This window comes from Colobus angolensis, unplaced genomic scaffold (genome assembly GCF_000951035.1).
Source record: "Colobus angolensis palliatus isolate OR3802 unplaced genomic scaffold, Cang.pa_1.0 Scaffold202, whole genome shotgun sequence".
NCBI lineage: Eukaryota > Metazoa > Chordata > Mammalia > Primates > Cercopithecidae > Colobus > Colobus angolensis.
Genome location: NW_012115178.1, coordinates 3,376,417 through 3,397,834, shown reverse-complemented (window position 1 = coordinate 3,397,834; position 21,418 = coordinate 3,376,417). Strand labels below are relative to the sequence as shown.

Below are 21,418 nucleotides of genomic sequence, written 5' to 3'. Positions count from 1 at the left end.
CCTATAATCCCAGCACTTTGGGACACCAAGGTGGGAGGATCACTTGAGGCTCAGGAACTCAAGACCAGTCTGGGCAACATAGACCCCCCATCTTTACCACTCCTACACCCCCAAAATTAGCCAGGTGTGATGTCGTGCTACTCAGAAGGCTGAGGTGTGAGGATTACTTGAGCTCTGAAGTTCAGGACCACACTGAGCTGTGATCATGCCACTGTACTCCAACCTCAGTGACAAGGCTAGACCCTGTCTCTGAAAAAATATTTTTTAAAAAATTGCAGTTATCTGATTATACATGAAGTAGATCTAGGGACTTTATGTGTCATTTTTTTTTTTTTTTTGCCTTTTGTCACAAAAGAAATTTTAATGGAAGAACCATAAAGTGATTTGACACTCTTATTACTAAGAGAAGAAGTGTAATAGATTCATAAGGTTTGTAAAATGATATTCCTTGTATGCTGTTATCAAAGACTTTTGGAAATAATTCCTTAGGTAACGCATGATTCTTGCAAATTAAATTTTATTCAGAAAGTTCAGTAATAGCCTTATGGCTTCCATGTTGTAATCAAAGGGATGTATTTGATTCAGTTAAGATACGATCTGTGTTTCTATTTCTCCTATTTTATCTTATTAGAAAAATAATGCTCTGAATAGAAACTAGAAGAAAATTAAAATTGTCTAGTCCCCACCTACCAGAGACAACCACTGTTAATCATTTGATGTACATCATTTGATATATGATTTTGTTTTTTTAACAAAAAAGGATTATATCCTTTTCAGCCAGCTGTTTTCACTCAATACATTGTGAAAACATTTTCACATATGTTGGATGGGTTTCTGTAACATTTGAAATGATTGCCAAATATTTCACTGTGTGATCATTTAATAAATTATCAATTTTTTATATTTAAGTTATAACTTTTTCATTACCATAAACATCATTATGAATGAACTTTCTTGTACTGTATTTTAGTATATTTCCTTAGGATAAATGCCTAAAATAATAATTACTGAATTGCTTTCCAAAACATTGCACTCCGTCCCTATTGTTTTGGAATACCCTTTACCATATATCCTTGATCATATTGCCTGTTTTTCTTTAAAAAAAATTGGGAGTAATTTTAAAGACAAAGTTTATACGAAGATACATTTTTAAAGTGCTATTTTGTGTATACCCCCTTTTTAATGTTTTCTTCATTTTTGTGAGAATATAGCCTCTCCTAATTCATAGCAAGAATTTGACACGATGTTCCATAGTTTTAAGAAAGTCATTATATTTCTGTTTCTGCTTTTCCTATTAAACAAGTGTGTAGCAAAATGATGATTATTACACCAAAGTGTTATAAATTGATTGCATAAGCTGTTTTCTGATTTATTATTTCTCATGGTGGTCCAGTGCCCCTCTCTACTCATTTATTATGTTAACTTCAAGCATTAGTTCTTGGTCATGGGAAGTTAAAGATGATCGTGGGGAGGAAAGAGTAAACTGGCCGGGCGCTGTGGCTTACGCCTGTAATCCTAGCTCTTTGAGAGGCTGAAGTGGGCATATTGCCTGAGGTCAGGAGTGTGGGGCCAGTCTGGGCAACATGGCGAAACCCTCTTTACTAAAGTACAAAAAATTAGCCAGGTGTGATGGCCCACGCCTACAGTCCTAACTGCATAGGAGGCTAAGGCACCAGAATCATTTGAACCTGGGAGGCAGAGGTTGCATTGAGCCAAGATTGTGCCATTTGCATTCCAGCCTGGGTGACGGAGCAAGACCCTGTCTCAAAAAAAAATCTGGGCTGGGCACGGTGGCTCAAGCCTGTAATCCCAGCACTTTGGGAGGCCGAGACGGGTGGATCACGAGGTCAGGAGATCGAGACCATCCTGGCTAACACGGTGAAACCCCGTCTCTACTAAAAAAATACAAAAAACTAGCCGGGCGAAGTGGCGGGCGACTGTAGTCCCAGCTACTCGGGAGGCTGAGGCAGGAGAATGGCGTAAGCCCAGGAGGCGGAGCTTGCAGTGAGCTGAGATCCGGCCACTGCACTCCAGCCCGGGCGACAGAGCGAGACTCCGTCTCAAAAAAAAAAAAAAAAAAAAAATTTTGTTGTTAGGGTTGACCAGCCTTAAAAAAATTTATTGTTGGCCGTGTGCAGTGGCTCATGCCTGTAATCCCAGCACTTTGGGAGGCCGAGGCAGGCAGATCACAAGGTCAGGAGTTTGAGACCAGTCTGGCCAACGTGGTGAAACCCTGTCTCTATTAAAAATATAAAAACTAGCCAGGTATGGTGGCGGGCGCCTGTAGACCCAGCTACTTGGGAGGTGGAGGCAGGAGAATCTCTTGAACATGGGAGGTGGAGGTTGCAGTGAACCAAGATTGTGCCATTGCACTCCAGCCTGGGGGACAGTGCGAGACTCTGTCTCAAAAAAAAATCTATTGTGAGGTGATGAAAAAAATTTAATGTAATTTTTATTTTAGATTCAGGGAATACGTGTGCAGGTTTGTTACAGGGATATATTGCATGATGCTGAGGTTTGGACTTATATTGATCTTGTCACTCAGATAGTGAACATAGTACCCAATAGGAAGTTTTTCAGTCCTTGCCCACTCCTGATTCCTTTTGGAGTCACTAATGTCTACTGTTCCCATCTTGGTGTCCATGTGTACCCAAGGTTTAGCTTCTACTTACAAGTGAGAACATATGATAGAAGATGTTCTTTTTTATATTGTTAAAGCTGGTAGACACTTTAGACTGCTGGGGTGAAAGATCAAAGTAATATCAGTTTATACCATCTGTATATGCCGTGCAAACTTTTATTGTGTTGTGGTTTTTCTCTTACCACAGGCACAAATACCATTCCATGTTGTGTTTTGAGAGAGGTTTCATTCTATGATGTGGTCACATCTGTGAAATACAGAGCTTTTTAATGCTGGTAAAAAAGGGAAGATGAGAAAGAAAAAAATGGACCAGTCAGTTGTAACATATCAGAGATTGAATTTCAATATATGAAGTTCAATTATGTACCTTAAAAGATAAATCAGAGTGGAATAGATTTATTTTGTGTATCACCACATCATACCAGTTCCTAAATTGCAGGTGGCTCCTTACAAGTGTTAAAGGGTAACATATTTCATCAAATTTAAGATGCTGTTGATTGTAAGACACACCAATTTTTTTATATTGCTAAGGTTAAAAATGTTGCAATTTAATTCTGACTTGCCATTGTTTGTAAGATACATTCTGATTTCAAAGCATTACAATGTTTTAAAAATGTAGACCTTTCAACCTGAGAAAGTTGATTACAAAAAAAAGTGTACCCTTAGAAACTAATTAAATATAATGGCAGACTTCTTCTACTGGCCATCCAGTAAAAGGCACTGAATATTTAGTCCTGTGTAATTATTGGACTAAAAACCAATTGGTTCAGTGGTCTGTAGGTGTAAGTTTCTGAGTAACTATAAATTGTCTTCTGGATGTTCTTTAGGAATATAAAATGTTTTGTTTTTTATCCTATGTGCAGTTCTGATATTATATTTGACTATTTTTTCCAGATCCAGTAAAAAGTTCTGTTTTAATCTGTTTAGTCCTCTTTCAGTTTTTATGAAGAACAGTTTGTCAGCATCTTCATTTATGCAGGACAATGTAATTTGACCCAGTCTCCATTGAAGGCAAGAGATTCTAAGAAGGAAGGAGATTAAACTGATTCAAGTTATTTTGAACTTCCTTATGTGCTAGATAATATGGATAACATGAAAGATGCCACATACATTATTCCATAGTAAATAGGCATTATCTTAAGTAGTCATTGTTTTTGAGTAACCTACCAGATCAGTGTCTCTCCCTGTGAGCTTCATGGGGACTCAGACTGTGTCTTCTTTGTTTGCAGCTTTATATACCTCGTGCCTAACACTGTGCTTGGCACATAGTATTTGTTGGAGGAATGAATAACTCCAAAGTGTTCTCTTTTCTACCATGTTCTGCTTCCTGTGACTTACTCAGAGAATGACGATAGGGGTTTCTTTGGGTTTTGTTTTTGTTTTTTGTTTTGAGATGGAGTCTCGCACTGTCGCCCGGGCTGGTGTAAAGGTTTATTTTTTGGTTGTTGTTTTTTAAATAGTCCAAATGGTTATCCTTTTATATTATGATTTTGTAATTCAGGTTTAGTTTATGGTTGTCCTTTATCCCTTTTTTTTTCATGGTTGTGTCTGTACTCATCTTGTATGTGGTGGCAGAATGCAACACTTGTCCCTTTTGAACTTTCGTTTTGTAAAAACTTAAAATGCAAAGTTCCTTTGTTACACTTTCTTAATTGTATTGACATAAGGTTGTGGATTTTGTTTTCAAGATTTCCTTGATAGCTGCCGTGCCAGTACTCTGTTGGCTGAGCTCGATGATGATGAGGACTTACCTGAGCCAGATGAAGAAGATGATGAGAATGAAGATGACAATCAGGAGGACCAAGAATACGAGGAGGTTATGGTAGAGAGAGTACCCCATTGTCTTCACAAAGATAGGTTGTTAATAGTTGAAATGAAGAAAGGAAAAGCCAAGTCATAATCAAACTTCGAAGCAAGGAAATGTGGCAACAGTATAAAAAATGTGGTTAAGAAAAGCAATTTTAATCTGAGCATTTATGATTCTCCACTTAAAGAAAATAAATTGGTTATATTTGAAAAATTATAGAATGTCACATGATGTTTTAACAGGCTTAAAAGTGTGTGAAATTAGGCTGGGTATAGGACTTATGCCTCTCATCCCACACTTTGACACTTGTAGTGCTGGCTACTTGGGAGGCTGAGGGAGAAAATCACTTGGGTCCAGGAGTTCCAGGCTGCAGTGAGCTGTAGTTGTGTCACTGCACTCCAGCCTGAGTCACAGAATCTCACACATACACGCACACGTGCTCGGGCGGGCGTGCACACACACACGCAGTGTATGAACTTTGCCACTGCAGTGACTTGTGCTGCAGTGAGCTATAATTGGGTTACTGCACTCCACCCTGAGCCACAGAATGATACACACACACACACACACACACACACACACACACACATGAACTTAGCCAGTGCAGTGGCTCATGCTGCAGTGAGCTATAATTGCGTCACTGCACTCCTGCCTGAGCCACAGAATCTCTCACACACACACACGCACACACGTGCATGAACTTCGCCAGTGCAGTGGCTGGTGCTGCAGTGAGCTATAATTGGGTCACTGCACTCCAGCCTGAGCCACAGAATGACACACACACACACACACAGACACACGTGTATGAACTTAGTGCAGTTGGCTCGTGCTGCAGTGAGCTATAATTGCATCACTGCACTCCAATCTGAGCCACAGAATCTCTCACACTGACACACACATGCACACACGCACACGTGTATGAACTTACCCAGTGCAGTGGCTCGTGCTGCAGTGAGCTATAATTGGGTCACTGCACTCCAGCCTAAGCCACAGAATGAGACCCTGACACACACACACACACACACACACACACACACACACACACACAGAATGTGTGAACTTAGCCACTGCAGTGGCTCGTGCTTGTAATCCCAGCTACTCAAGAGGCTGACGTGGCCCAGGAGTTTGTTTTTTAGTACCTATGGTTTTGCAAGCAGGGTCCATCTGTTTTCTCATTAGTTGTCATACGAAGGAATGAAGTAGAGGCGTAAAAAAAATAATTTGCCCTTATAATCAGAGTTAAGTGGAAGAGTGAGGACCCAAGCCTTTGCAATGTGATCCAGAACTCTTAATATTTAACCACTAGGATTGTATTCAAATTGAAAGTTGTGCCTAAAAAATACCCTTTATTGTAACTAACTGTATATTTAAAATTTCTCTTTATAAAATGTTACTAGATTTCAAAAAAATTGATGAGTTTTGATGGGGTAAAGAAATTTTGAAAATGCTTTTAGTATGTGGTTGCTAAGAAAACGCAATACTTCTTATGAAGGAGGTTAGTATAAAATGCATGATGAATTTAAAACATCGAACTCATCACTTTTCTGAAGTTGGCTAATGAAAAAGTTTTCAGTGACACTTTTGTTAATAGGGGTTAATATATTCGGGTCATGGCTGAAAGGGGGCATATATGGGTCAAATAATTAGACGTGTATCTCTTGGGATTGTTTTATTTTAGATTCTGAGACGCCCATCCCTGCAACGTCGAGCTGGCTCCCGCTCTGATGTAACGCATCATGCTGTTACCTCACAGCTACCACAGGTTCCTGCTGGAGCAGGGAGCCGACCTATTGGGGAGCAGGTAATACCTTCATGTTTATCTCCCTACCGTATGTATATTTTTCCCTTTCATAGTAAGGCACCAACCTAAATGCCTACAAAAATGTGCAGTGTGGAAAGGGTAAGAAGAGGGAGTTATCAAACAGTTACACAAAGAAACTTCCCCTACTGGTTAGGTTTCATATTCCATATAGAATCCATGATTGGTGTGACGTAATGCATGCAGGAGCTTAATGCTTGAAACACCTTTACCTTGCTTTGGGTAATAGTAAACATATATTAAAATGGTTAGGCCGGGCGCGGTGGCTCAAGCCTGTAATCCCAGCACTTTGGGAGGCCGAGACGGGCGGATCACGAGGTCAGGAGATCGAGACCATCCTGGGTAACACGATGAAACCCCGTCTCTACTAAAAAATACAAAAAACTAGCCGGGCGAGGTGGCGGGCGCCTGTAGTCCCAGCTACTCGGGAGGCTGAGGCAGGAGAATGGCGTGAACCAGGGAGGCGGAGCTTGCAGTGAGCTGAGGTCCGGCCACTGCACTCCAGCCCGGGCAACAGAGCGAGACTCTGTCTCAAAAAAAAAAAAAAAATGGTTAATATATAGTATCTAAGATTTGTAGTTATAGTAGCAGTAGTAGAGGTAGTAGTAGATGTAGTAGTAGTAGTTGTTTATTAATAGCTAACACTTAATGATCACTAATTAAGTGCTAGAGTTGTTTCTGTTTTTGAGACAGGATTTTGCTTTATTGCCCAGGCTGTTCTTGAACTCTTGGACTCACGCTTGTCTGCCTTGGCATGAGCCACTGTGCCTGGCTGGCATAGTTCTTAATACTTTATGTATATTAGCTAATTCTTTCCAACAGCCTTTTTAGGGTTATTATTAGCTATAATTTTCAGATGAAGTAATTGCTAAAAGTCATACATATAATAGTAGTTTTGGTTCCAGGATGCAAACCCAAACATTCTGGAACCAGAGCTGTCAGATGTCAGTTTGTTTCAGTTAAGTGTTTAAACCAAACTGTGGATGTGCACATGTGTGCTTACATGCTATCTGCCTCATAGTAATTTAAAGCAACTCCCCAGCATTTTATTTGGTATGTAAGTAATTCAGTACGAAATGTAATTTACATTTTAAAAGCCAACTTACTTTAAAATAATTATAGGTTCATAGGAGGTTGCAAAAATCCTCGAAGTCTTATGTGCCCTTTACCTAATTTTTCCCATTGGCTAGTTTCATATTACCTAATTTTAGTACGGTAACAAAACCAGGAAGTTGACGATGTTTGTGAATGCTTATCCTTTTCTTTTTTTTTTTTTTTGAGACAGAGTCTCACTGTGTCTCCCTGGATGGAGTGCAGAGTGCAGTGGCACAATCTTGGCTCACTGCAACCTCTGCCTCCTGGGTTCAAGTGATCCTTCTGCCTCAGCCTCCCGAGTAGCTGGGATTACAGGTGCCTGCCACTATGCCCAGCTAATTTTTTATATTTTTAGTAGAGATGGCTTTCACCATGGTGGCCAGGCTGGTCTCGAACTCCTGATCTCATGATTCGCCTGCCTCGGCCTCCCAAAGTGCTGGGATTGCAGGCTTGAGCCACTGCACCCGTCCGTGAATGGTGTTATCATTTGGTGAAATGTGTAGATTTGTATAACCATCAAGGATGCAACTTACTTTGGGTAAACTGAAATGATTAAGAAATGTGTGTTTCTATCCATGTTTAGGTTAGCTCATTTTGGGTTTAAGAAATATGGCTAAGGAAATGCAATAGTTCTAAAGAACTAATACATTGCCTTTGCAAGAACGAGATTTTGCATCTTATGATGTTTGTGTGTGAAATTTTATTTTGATAGGAAGAAGAAGAGTACGAAACTAAAGGAGGACGCCGGAGAACATGGGATGATGATTATGTGCTAAAGAGACAATTTTCTGCATTGGTTCCTGCTTTTGATCCTAGACCTGGTCGTACTAATGTCCAACAGACAACCGATCTAGAAATACCACCCCCAGGTACAGGATGTTTTGGTTTTATGGTTTATATAGTTTGAAAAGTAAGGTGTTGCTTGTGTATGCACGTTATTAAAAATTTTTTTTTAGTTTTGTGTATGCAGGTTATAAAAAAATTTTAGTCAGCCACACATTCTTTAAAAAGTACAGGTTTTTTTTAAAGGAGCAAATTACAAATTATTTCAAATTTTAAAAACCAACATGTGTTTTGTATTTGTTCAATTTTTAAGGCAAAGTCCCACTTAAAGGTGGGAAATTCTTATTGTATTTCCTACTGGATCAAAATTCCTAAGGATTTATGCGTCTCAATTTTGACAGGCTCTCCAGTGGTTACAGTTATGCCCTCTAGAGTCAGTTGGTCTGGGTAACAACCTTGTCCCTTACAACTTGTATTTTAGAGTGTGGTAGGCGTACTAATTGCTCCCCAGAAACATTCAGGTTCTAACTTGTGGAACTTATGATATATTATCAAAGCAGACAAAAGAGACTTTGCAGATGGAATTAGGGATCTTGAGAAGGGGAGATTATCCTGGATCATCCAAGTGGACACAGTGTAATCACAAGAGGCAGGAGTCAGAGAAGAACACATGACTAAGGAAACAGAAGTCAGAGTGACAACGAGCAACGAGCCAAGGAATGTGGGCAGCCCCTAGATGCTAGAAAAGGCAAGGAAACATTCTTCTCTAGAGACTCTAGAAAGAATGAAGCCTTGCAAATCCATTTTAGACATTCGACCTCTAGAACTATGAGATAATAAATTTGTGGTAGTTTTTTGTTTTTTTTTTTTTCTTGAGATAGAGTCTTGTTTTGTCACCCAGGCTGGAGTGCAACCTTAGCTCACTGCACCCTCCACCTCCCAGGTTCAAATGATTCCCCTGCCTCAGCTTCCCGAGTAGCTGGGATTACAGGCACGCACCACCATGCCCAGCTAATTTTTGTATTTTTGGTAGAGATGGGGTTTCACCAAATTGGCCAGGCTGGTCTCGAACTCCTGACCTCAAGTGATCCACCCACCTCAGCCTCCCAAAGTGCTGGGATTACAGGTGTGAGCCACCGTGCCTGGCAAGTTTGTGTTGTTTTAAACCACCCAATTTATGGTACTATTTTATAGCAGCAGTAGGAAACGGATACATTGGGTAAGTCACCAAAACTATCTAAGCTTGAATTTCTTCATCTCTTACATGAGAGAATAAAGGTACCTGTTGGACAAGGTAGTTAAAAAGCTTAAATGAAGTAAGGTATGTAAAGTGCTTAGTGTGCTGCCTGATGTGTGCCTCAATAAATGTCAGCTATTATAATCAGTAAATTGTCCTTAACAAAGATTTAAATTGACGATTAAGCGAGGAGGGTATTTTTTAGCTGACAGAAAGATACCTGTATTAGGCTGACCACGGTGGCTCACGCCTGTAATCCCAGCAGTTTGGGATGCTGAGGCGGGCAGATCACGAGGTCAGGAGTTCAAGACCAGCCTGACCAATATGGTGAAACCCCGTCTATGCTTAAAAATACAAACATTAGCCGGGCTTGGTGGCGCACGCCTGTAATCCCAGCTACTCAGGAGGCTGAGGCAGGAGGAATTGATTGAACCCGGGAGGCAGAGGTTGCAGTGAGCCGAGATCATGCCACTGCACTCCAGCCTGGGTGGTGACAGAGTGAGACTCTGTCTCAAAAAAAAAAAAAGATACCTGTATTAAATATGAAAGTAAGTATACTCTGTAGTATAAATGTTCTTTGGGGAGGATAGATAGACTGAATCAAGGTGTTTCTTCTAAGGGTCCTTCAAAAAGGAGAATCTTGTTTCTTTGGACTTCAGAGAAAAAAAAATTAATTATAAAAAAGGAAAACATATTCTAGAGAGTATAAATAGGCACAAACTTTTTGTAGAGTTCTCTACCAGTATATTTTGTATCTTCTGAGAATGTGTTTTTGCCTATGGTAATTTTAAATACTAGCTCTGTATCCCGTTTTGTACACGTAGGTGAGCTGAGATCGTGCCACTGCACTCCAGCCTGGGCAACAGAGCAAGACTCCATCTCAAAAGAAAAAAAAAAGAAACAGAAAACAAAAATGTCAAGGCCTAGAGTCTTAAGTAGCTGACATCCTTTAGCTAATGTATGGCAGAGGGGTTTGGATTTCATGTAGCCTTGTTGCCTAGTTTGGACTGCTTGTTTTAGTATAATTGTTTTTCACACATCTTCCAAATTTTTAGGGACACCTCATTCAGAGCTCTTGGAAGAAGTCGAATGTACTCCGTCACCTCGATTAGCCCTCACTTTGAAAGTAACAGGTCTTGGAACGACTCGTGAAGTTGAATTACCACTCACCAATTTCAGATCAACCATCTTTTACTATGTACAAAAATTGCTTCAATTGTCCTGTAATGGCAATGTGAAATCAGATAAACTTAGGCGTATTTGGGAGCCCACATACACGTAAGAAATTTTAACTTAATGTTTTGGTAGATAATGCCCTAGTGTATGAGCCAAGAAGCATTGTGTTTATTTTGGATTATAGGAACAGAAAAGTTTGGGTTTTTATTCTGTGGCTTACAGGAACAGATAATAGTGTTTGGGACTCTTGGTGTAGAATGATTAAGTTTTAGAAGCAGAAGGACATTTACAGTCTACACTAGCTTCTTAACGTAATTGTTGAGAAGAGCGTCATTTGAATTCTTTGACTAATATGAGTACTAAATATTTTATTTCTGTTCTTTATTTTGGGAGTGTGTGGGTTAACACCTGCCTTTCTTTGTACAAATAATTATCAATGACTTACGGTAAATTTATTTTAACATTTTTGTGCCTCACATTCCTAATCAATAAAATGAGAGTGGTTGTAAGGAATTAATGAATTAATATGTATAAAGTGTTTTCTTTACTCTTCTTTTTTTCTGAGACAAGGTCTCTCTCTGTTGCCCAGGCTGGAGTGCAGTGGAGTGCAGTGGTGCGATCATGGTTCACTGCAGCCTCAAACTCCACAGGCTCAGGTGATTTTCCCACCTTAGCCCCCTGAATAGCTGGGACTACAGATGTGCACCGCCAGGCCTAGCTAATTTTTGTATTTTTTGTAGGGATAGAGTTTTCGCCATATTGCCCATGCTGTTTTCGAATTTCTGAGCTCAAGTGATTCGTCTACCTCAGCCTCCCAAAGTGCTGGGATTACACGTGTTGAGCCTCTGTGCTTGGCCTGCAAAGTGTTTTCAGTACTCCCTAGGATATATTAAGTGCTCAGTAAATGTTATCTATACAATATTTGTTATTTAATAATAATAAATTATATCGTCATTCTTACTGTAACTTCACTTCCATTAGTATGTTTTCTGATGTTTTCTTAACATCACTGATAATCTTATATAATGGCCAATAAAAGTAATGAAGGTCCTTTTGAGATAGAACAGAAAATCATAAAGGTATTCTCCTGCCCTTCTATTTTTTTCTCCAAGTTCCCAAAAGCTAGGAAAACCTCCCTTCAATTTTTATTGCAGTTTCAAAATTGATCTCGACTGCCTTATTTGAACATAAGCACTCCTGATCATTGTTATTTCTATCCTTCTTTCCATCTAGACACAGAGAACCTGTTTCTTATCCCATTGTATTTTTACAACAGTTATAGCCATGTGCTATATAACAACTTTTCAGTCAGTGATGGACCATGTATGACAGGGGTCCCATAAGATTATAAAACCATATTTTTACTGTACCTTTTTTATGTTTAAATACACAAATACCATTGTGTTACAGTTGCCTGTAGTACTCAGTACACTGATATATGCTGTTAAGGTTCGTGGCCTAGGAACAATAGGCTATAAGACATAGCCTAGGTAGATAGTAGGCTATACCATTTTGTTTTGTGTAATGCACTCTATGATGTTTCACAACAACCAAATCACCTAATGCTGCATAACACTTGATACAGTCATATCTTTAAAAGTTCTAGATTTGATATATGCTTTCTTTGTAATAATGCTAAATTTATAAATCGTAATTCAGGAATATGGTTTCTGCTACTTTGCCCTTATGTTTAACGAATTAACATTTTTTCTTAAAAATCCTCCCTGAGGCTGGGTGTCGTGACACACCTTAATCCCAGCACTTTGGGAGGCCAAGACAGGAGCGTCGCTTGAAACCCGGAGTTTGAAACCAGCCTGGACAACATAGCAAAACCTTATGTCTAAAAAAATACAGAAAAAAAGAATTCTCCTTGAGTTCAGTGTTCAGTGCAGACATATGTCTAGTAAATGATGTTCATTTTTTTTTAAAAGAATTGAAGCCTTATTGAAAATAGTCACAAATTATATATGAATTAACTTGAATATCTTCATGTTTAGAATCATGTACAGAGAAATGAAGGATTCTGATAAAGAAAAGGAAAATGGAAAAATGGTAAGTTATTTTTGGAAAATTGGTCTTACTCTTGGCTATTTAGTAAAAAGAAGAAAGATAGTAAAACTAACACAGTATTGCAGTTGAACATTGAAGGGAATAATGACTAACATGGAATTCTTTAGATTAGTGTAAGTGCATGATCTTAAAGCTACCTCATGTAATGCATGTGAAATATCATAGACTTTATAATTGGGAAAGGCCAACATTTGGTTTTTCCTGTTGTAGGGTTGCTGGTCTATAGAGCATGTGGAGCAGTACCTTGGCACTGATGAATTACCAAAGAATGACTTGATAACCTACCTGCAGAAGAATGCAGACGCTGCTTTCCTGCGTCACTGGAAATTAACCGGCACTAATAAAAGTATTAGGAAAAACAGAAATTGTTCTCAGCTCATAGCTGCATATAAGGTATATATTGGCATCAAAACACTATTTTGATTGCAAGTGGCTTTGTGCTTTGTTTTGCAGCTTTGGAAGCTTCTTAAGGAACAGCAGTTCATTGAGACATAATTTTAAAAATGAGGTTGAATTAACATTGTTAATGCACAAATTCTAAAATTTCAAATATGGCTTGTAACATTGAATCTGAATACAGACTTTGACTATGGCTTAGAGTGGTTATATTTTATTTGGGAATTTTAATGGTTTAGAATGCCTTGATTTATGTCTTGTGTTATGTTTTTATTTAAAAAGAAGGCACTTTGAAAAATTCCAACCCTTTCATAGTAGTATTGATAGAATGATACACTGTTTTTCTTGAAAATGTGATTAATGGCCAGGTTTTCTAATTGTTTCTATAGGATTTTTGTGAGCATGGAACAAAGTCTGGGTTAAACCAGGGGGCCATTTCTACTCTTCAAAGTAGTGATATTCTTAATTTAACAAAAGAACAACCTCAGGCCAAAGCAGGCAATGGACAGAACTCTTGTGGAGTAGAAGATGTCCTTCAGCTTCTGCGTATTCTGTATATAGTTGCAAGTGACCCTTATTCAAGAATATCACAGGAAGGTCTGTAAGAAGCCTTATTTCATTTCTATAGCAGTTTTAAAGCAAGTCAGTTTATATTTTTATTAATTTTATTAATTAATTTTATAGATGGTGATGAACAGCCTCAGTTTACTTTTCCACCAGATGAATTCACTAGCAAAAAAATTACAACAAAAATATTACAGCAGATTGAGGTAATAAAATCCGATAACTGAACTCTTCGTTCTATTACTGTTGGACTTTTCCTAATGTTCCCTTTACTTTCTTTTCTACCTCTCACCATCTTTCCCTTCCCTCTGATTGGTAATTTGAGCTATATGGTCCTTTGCATTTATTTCCTAATTACAGGTTTAGAATTGACTCTTCTTTTCTTTTGGTCATTTTTAATAATTGCCTTATAGGGCCAGGTGTGGTGGCTCACGCCTGTAATTCCAGCACTGTGGGGGCCAAGGCGGGTGTATTGTTAGAGGCTAGGAGTTTGAGACCAGCCTGGCCAATATGGCGAAACCCTGGCTTTACTAAAAATACAAAGATCAGCTGGGCATGGTGGCACATGCCTGTAATCCCAGCTACTTGGGTGGCTAGGGCAGGAGGATCGCTTGAACCCAGGAAGCAGAGGCTGCAGTGAGCCGAGATCGCACCACTACACACTAGCCTGGGCAACAGAGTGAGACTCTGTCTCAAAAATGAATGAATGAATGAATGAATGAATGCATGAATGCCTTATAGCACTAAGACATTGTTATTTGTTAATTCACAGGAACCATTGGCATTGGCAAGTGGGGCTCTGCCAGACTGGTGTGAACAATTAACCAGCAAATGTCCTTTTCTAATACCATTTGAAACTAGACAGCTTTATTTCACATGTACAGCATTTGGTGCCTCAAGGTAAGATGATGATGTTTCACAACAACCAAATCACCTAATGCTGCATAACACTTGATACGGTCATATCTTTCAAAGTTCTAGATTTGATATATGGTTTCTTTGTAATAATGCTAAATTTGTAAATCATAATATAGACCCAGTACTTTCTCAGTTTCCTGTTAGGTGAGATGATTGTTTACCTTAAGTATATCTTTTTATGTTTTTAAAATAAGTATGTTTTTATGCTATATAAGTTGAAAATAATACAACTATACTGTCAGGACTGATAGAGGGGATATATTATCTTGTATTCCTATGAAGAATAGTCAGCATTGCCTTTTGGTCTAAACCACCAGTCTTCTAGTAATTCGCCAGAATGACTAATCCAAAGGAAAGGAGGAGAGATACCCGATAGATGTTCTCTAGGTCTTTTAGAAAACATGGAATTGTTCCTTTGGCCACATATATGCAGATCTAAAAGAGAAGTGACATTAAGGGAATGGGTACTGTTCAAAAAAGAATGCCCCACAAGTGTTACTGTTGCTCAATTGGAAGAGTCTACAGTGTTACCCAGCATGCTGTTGGCATTGTTTTTTTGTTTTTGTATTTTGTCTCGCTTTGTTGCCCAGGCTGGAGTGCATTGGCACGATCTTGGCTCACTGCAGCCTCCGCCTCCCGGGTTCAAGTAATTCTCCTGCCTCAGCCCTCCTGGGATTACAGGCGCATTCATTGATGTAAACAAACAAGGGCAAGATTCTTACCAAGAGAATTAATGTGCATATTAAGCACATTAAGCACTCTAAGAACCGAGATAGCTTCCTGAAACGCATGAAGGAAAATGATCAGAAAAAAAAGAAAGCCAAAGAGAAAGGTACCTGCATTTAGCTGAAGTGCCAGCCTGTTGCACCACTGTGTGAAAACCAAGGGAAAGGAGCCTGAGCTGCTGGAACCTCTTCTCTGTGAATTCATGCATAATAGGTGTTTAAAAAAAATAGCCAAGTGCGGTGGCTCACGCTTGTAATCCCAGCACTTTGGGAGGCTGAGGAAGGCGGATCACGAGGTCAGGCGATTGAGACCATCCTGGCTAACACAGTGAAACCCTGTCTCCACTAAAAATAAAAAAATTAGGCGTGGTGGCGGACGCCTGTAGTCCCAGCTTCTTGGGAGGCTGAGGCAGGAGAATGGTGTGAAGCTGGGAGGCGGAGCTTGCAGTGAGCCGAGATCATGCCACTGCACTCCAGCCTGGGCAACAGAGCGAGACTCCGTCTCTAAAAAATAAAAGACCTCTGGACTGTAAAAATGTTTCTCTTCATTGAGTAGAAGTGTGGTGTCCTCTCCCCCAAAGAAATATTTAAGGCAAACTATAATTGTGTCCTAAGCCTAATTGTGTAGCGTCTTTACTATTCAAATTTAACGTATTTCTTGCTGAAAGATGTGCGATGGCTTATTGTGCAACAAATTACGCAGTTGGTTAGAAAATGGTCAGATATTATTTACGAAATATTTGTACTGGTTTGAAGATAGTCCCTCTAAATAATCATGGAAGAAGTAATTTACCAAAAAAAAGAAAACATTTAAAAAGTTTCTGTTTCCAGGCTGGGCACAGTGGCCCATGCCTATAATCCCAGCACTTTGGTAAGCCAAGGCAGACACATCACTGGAGGCCAGGAGTTCGAGACCAGCCTGGACAACATGGCGAAACTCCATCTCTACAAAAAAAACACAGAAATTAGCTGGGCATAATTCCAGCTTTTTAGGAGGCTGAGGCATAAGAACTGCTCAAACCCAGGAGGCAGAGGTTGCAGTTAGCCGAGATTGCACCACTGCACTCCAGCCTGGGCGACAGAGCAAGACTCACTCACTGTAGGTGCTCAGTAAATATTTTGTTGAATGATTGTTTACCTTAAGTACTCTTCCAAAATAGTTGTAAAAAAAAGTATAATTTAAACTGTGTTTCTTCCTTGATAGTTACATTTTTGTACCATTTAATGCCATTTACAAAGCATTTATATACATATAACTATAGGCATGTTGTGATAACTGGCATTGATTATAATTTCTGTTTTATAAATGAGGAAATTGATTCTGCACGTACTTAGTTAATTTGCCTAAGATCATGAAAAAATAGCAGGACACATGAGAATAGAACCTTCAGCTTCTTATTCCTAGTTATTGGTTCTTCCTCCCACCATAAATGGATTGTTATTAAAAAAAAGAAAATGTGGCCGGGTGTGGCGGCTCATGCCTGTCATCCCAGCACTTTAGGAGGCCGAGGCAGGTGGATCAGTTGAGGCCAGGAGTTCAAGACCAGCCTGGGCAACATGGCAGAACCCCCGTCTCTATTAAAAATACAAAAATTAGCCAGGCATGGTGGCACGTACCTGTAATCCCAGCTACTGGGGAGGCTGAGGCAGGAGAATCACTTGAACCTGGGATAGGGAGGTTGCAGTGAGCTGAGATCATGCCACTGTACTCCAGCCTGGGTGACAGAGCAAGACTCCATCTCAAAAAAACAGAAAGAAAAGAAAAATTGTTTTAAAATTATAATTGATGGTGGCTTTTGTCTCACGTGTCCATGTGAAGAGACCATCAAACAGACTTTGTGTGAGCAGTATGGCTGTTTATTTCACCTGAGTACAGGCAGGCTGAGTCCGAAAAGAGAGTCAGCAAAGGGTGGTGGGATTATCATTGGTTCTTACAGGTTTGGGGACAGGCGGTGGAGTTAAGAGCAATGTTTTGGGGGCAGGGGGCGGATCTCACAAAGTACATTCTCAAGGGTGGGGAGAATTACAAAGAACCTTCTTCAGGGTGGGGGAGATTATAAAGAACCTTCCTAAGGGTGGGGTAGATTACAAAGTACACTCATCAGTTAGGGTGGGGCAGAAACAAATCACAATGGTGGAATGTCATCAGTTAAGGTTATTTTCACTTTTTTTGTGGATCTTCAGTTGCTTCAGGCCATCTGGATGTATACGTGCAGGTCACTGGGGATATGATGGCTTAGCTTGGGCTCAGAGGCCTGACAGCTTTCAGTTTGAAAGATAGCTTAATCATTTTTAAATTTCTCCAATAGGAAACATTTGTCCTTTTTTTGAATGATGTTGGGGCCTGGACAACAGATTTTTATTTTTATTGAACTGCTAAAATAAGGAGGGAAAACACAGACCCAGCACTTTCTCAGTTTGCTTAAGGCAGATTATAATAAAAGGAGTTTCATATATTTTTACTTGTGAAAGGAAGCAATTTATGTAACAAAAAAGATTACTGTGTTTTAACCTGATAAAATACTATTTTTTAATTTCTTAAATCTTTGAATTCTGTTGCTGGTTTAGTAGTACATTCAGCTGTTAATGTATGCTGCAGCTCATAGATATTTTTCTATTTCAGAGCAATAGTGTGGTTACAAAACCGACGTGAAGCCACTGTAGAACGAACGAGAACCACAAGCAGTGTTAGGCGAGATGACCCTGGAGAGTTTAGAGTTGGTCGTCTCAAGCATGAAAGAGTAAAAGTTCCACGTGGCGAATCACTGATGGAATGGGCTGAGAATGTCATGCAAATACATGCAGATCGGAAATCAGTTCTTGAGGTAATCTCATATAAAATTAGATTTAGGGAACAGGAATGACACTTAGGGAACCAGCCCAATGTGTGTCTTCACTGCATTAAAAACTGTGGTAGGTAAACATGAAGAGGGGTTTTCCTATTCTGTTAGCAGAAGCCTTCTCCTCTGGCAGAGCATCTTTTTCATAAGAGGATGTCAGTCAACCACCTTAGGGGTTAGGTCTTGCGCCATTACTGAGCAACAAAGAAGATCTCCACTCTTGAGGTGGCAACATTCTTGTTCCGCTTGAGGGCTTCTACGCATTTCATAACAAAGTTGGACTAAAATAATAGTACTCACAAGGGATTCTTTTTGACCCTTATATTAAACTGCACTGTTGGATATTTTGGGAGCACTTGGTTTTGTAATATTGTTTCACTTAAATTGTGCTTGGTATTATATCACTGGTCTGTGTTGAGAGATGTTATAGCAAATGGCAGTATGAAATTTAGTATATTTAGTTTAGAAATGTTACTGTGGACATTGTTGGTTATATTTCGTATACACAGTATTCCCTATATGAGGAAGAGTGGAAATACCTCTCCTGTCACAGGGGTGAAACCAATTGGTTTGTTTTTAACTTTTGGATCATAAACTAATTGCAAGAAATATGATACATCTCTAGAAGATGTCCAAAGCTTTAAGTCTTTCACTTTATATACAGACTTTCATTGTGTTATTCCTCCTACCCTTACGTTCTTCTTCTTCTTCTTTTTTTTTTTTTTTAGTAGAGACAAGTTCTCACTATGTTGCTCAGGCTGGTCTCAAACTCCTGGGCTCAAGTGATCCACCTGCTTCGGCCTCCCAAAGTGCTGGGATTACAGGCGTGAGCCACCATGCCCAGCTGCTTACATTCTTCTAATTTAGATAATCTTTATTTTTTAACCATATGCTATAGTTTTTATGATACTTTATGCAATCACTTTAAAGGTTTTTGTCCATGCTCTTCCTGTTGCAAAAATGATTTAAAGCGTCTTTAACTCAGAAATAAGCAGAAGAGGCCAGGCGCAGTGGCTCATACCTGTAATCCCAGCACTTTGGGAGGCCGAGGTGGGTGTATCACCTGAGGTCAAGAGTTTGAGACCAGTCGGACCAACACAGTAAAACTGTCTCTACTGAAAATACATAATTAGCCAGGCATGGTGGTGCATGCCATAATCCCAGCTACTTGGGAGGCTGAGGTAGGAAAATTGCCTGAACCCGGGAGGCAGAGGTTGCAGTGAGCTGAGATTGTGTCATTGCACTCCGTTCTGGGCAATAAGAGTGAAACTCTGTCTCAAAAAAAGTAAAAAAGTGGAAGAGTTTAGGTTTTGGTGTCACACAGACACACACAAAAATCTGTACACCATCATTTCTTCAAGCAAATTATTTAACCTCCTTATGTGAGATTTGGTTTCCTTTGGTGTAAAAAGGAGATAATTATTTTGCAGGGTTGTTGTGAGAAGTAAATGTGTGAATGATGCTTGGCACAGTGCTTAAGCATGTAATAGTGTATAAGTGGACTCTTCAGAAAAATTACAATAACACTCGTATGCTGTTTATAATATATACACTGCTATTTTGAAAAAAGGCATATTACTGGATCAGATATGATAAATTTTGGCAAGAATTAGATTATTTCAAAAATACCCCAAACTTTTAAGTTTACTTTAACCCACAATTTATTTGTTCATATTTTAGGTTGAGTTTTTAGGAGAAGAAGGAACTGGCTTGGGACCCACATTAGAGTTTTATGCCCTGGTGGCAGCGGAATTCCAGAGAACTGACTTGGGAGCTTGGCTTTGTGATGATAATTTTCCAGATGATGAATCTCGTCATGTAAGAATATTTCTTATTTTGTGACTTGAGTTGTGACTCTGTTTTCAAAAGTGTTAAAAATAGGTTATGCGTTCAGAGCATAAGCCAGGTTTCTGACTCTACTTTTATTATTGAATAATCTTGATACAACTAAAATATTTCTAAAGTGATAAAATTTAGTCACCAAAAGCTATTTAATAAAATTACATACTTTTAGATAGCCAAATTCATGAAGATGTTTAGTTTATGGATTTTTTTTCTTAGGTGGTGATAGGCTTAGTTTCTGTTACCTTTTGTTTAATTTTATTTGCATTTCACCCTCTAAAAAATTAGGTTGATCTTGGAGGTGGATTGAAACCTCCTGGATATTATGTGCAGAGGTCATGCGGACTGTTCACGGCACCATTTCCACAGGATAGTGATGAGCTTGAAAGGATCACGAAACTGTTTCATTTCCTTGGAATTTTCTTGGCCAAATGCATTCAAGACAATAGACTTGTGGACTTACCTATTTCTAAACCTTTTTTTAAACTTATGTGTATGGGTGACATTAAAAGCAATATGAGTAAACTGATTTATGAGTCACGAGGTGATAGAGACTTACACTGTACCGAAAGTCAGTCTGAAGCTTCTACAGAAGAAGGTCATGATTCACTCTCGGTAGGAAGCTTTGAAGAGGATTCAAAATCAGAATTTATTCTTGATCCCCCTAAACCAAAACCCCCGGCTTGGTTTAATGGAATTTTGACTTGGGAAGACTTTGAATTAGTAAACCCACACAGAGCCAGATTTTTAAAAGAAATTAAAGAGCTTGCTATCAAGAGGCGCCAAATTTTAAGCAACAAAGGTCTTTCTGAAGATGAGAAGAACACAAAATTACAGGAACTAGTGCTGAAGAATCCATCAGGTTCTGGGCCTCCACTTAGCATAGAGGATTTAGGGTAAGCATTATATGTACATTCTTCAATCCAATGGATGAATAAGTTGTAAAGCTTTTGTTTCTTTGTCCTCACTGATTTGCAATATATGAGAAAACAGTCTGTCAAAAACAGTAATATGCTGTAGGAAATACTGATGATCGACTTGAACCTTGATTTAATATTATAAAGACAACACTCAGAATACTAGAATATTAGTTTATTAATCATCAAACCTTTAGAGGATTACCTGACTTAGCCAATGTGAATTTATATGCCTGTGTAAAATGTCCAGAGCCAACAATATTTTGACAAATTCATCTGCTAAATATGGCCCACTTTGCAAAGCTCAAAAATCGGTTGGTACGTCAGCTTTATCACCAATGGCTGTAGTAGCTGAGATGCTACAGATCTTTTGATAAAACTCTGTTAGTTTATGTACAGGTAATTATCATATCTCAGCTGTGAGCTGTGATTTTAGGTTAACTGCAAGGCCTTTTTTTTTTTTTTTAATGTTTGCTGATAATGTTGGTAAGCTGTGTTTGATAAATGGTTATATAGTCAAGGTTTTTTTTTTTAATGTATATCATGATTGACTTCAGTGAAGCAACAGTTTCTTCCTAAAAGACTTAT

The 21,418-nt window shown here is 39.0% G+C and overlaps 1 protein-coding gene across 1 annotated transcript in view; it reads left to right on the top strand.

The window, feature by feature from the left end:
- Positions 1-21,418, top strand: part of HECTD1 (HECT domain containing E3 ubiquitin protein ligase 1) — a 52,371-nt gene that overhangs the window by 23,765 nt on the left and 7,188 nt on the right. The window contains exons 15-26 of the mRNA XM_011941861.1: positions 4,330-4,457; positions 6,127-6,249; positions 8,075-8,231; positions 10,438-10,660; positions 12,556-12,610; positions 12,839-13,021; positions 13,414-13,621; positions 13,709-13,794; positions 14,361-14,488; positions 17,855-18,056; positions 19,752-19,889; positions 20,202-20,809. Of these exons, the coding sequence (XP_011797251.1) occupies positions 4,330-4,457; positions 6,127-6,249; positions 8,075-8,231; positions 10,438-10,660; positions 12,556-12,610; positions 12,839-13,021; positions 13,414-13,621; positions 13,709-13,794; positions 14,361-14,488; positions 17,855-18,056; positions 19,752-19,889; positions 20,202-20,809 (2,239 nt within the window). The remainder of the gene's footprint in view (positions 1-4,329; positions 4,458-6,126; positions 6,250-8,074; positions 8,232-10,437; positions 10,661-12,555; positions 12,611-12,838; positions 13,022-13,413; positions 13,622-13,708; positions 13,795-14,360; positions 14,489-17,854; positions 18,057-19,751; positions 19,890-20,201; positions 20,810-21,418) is intronic.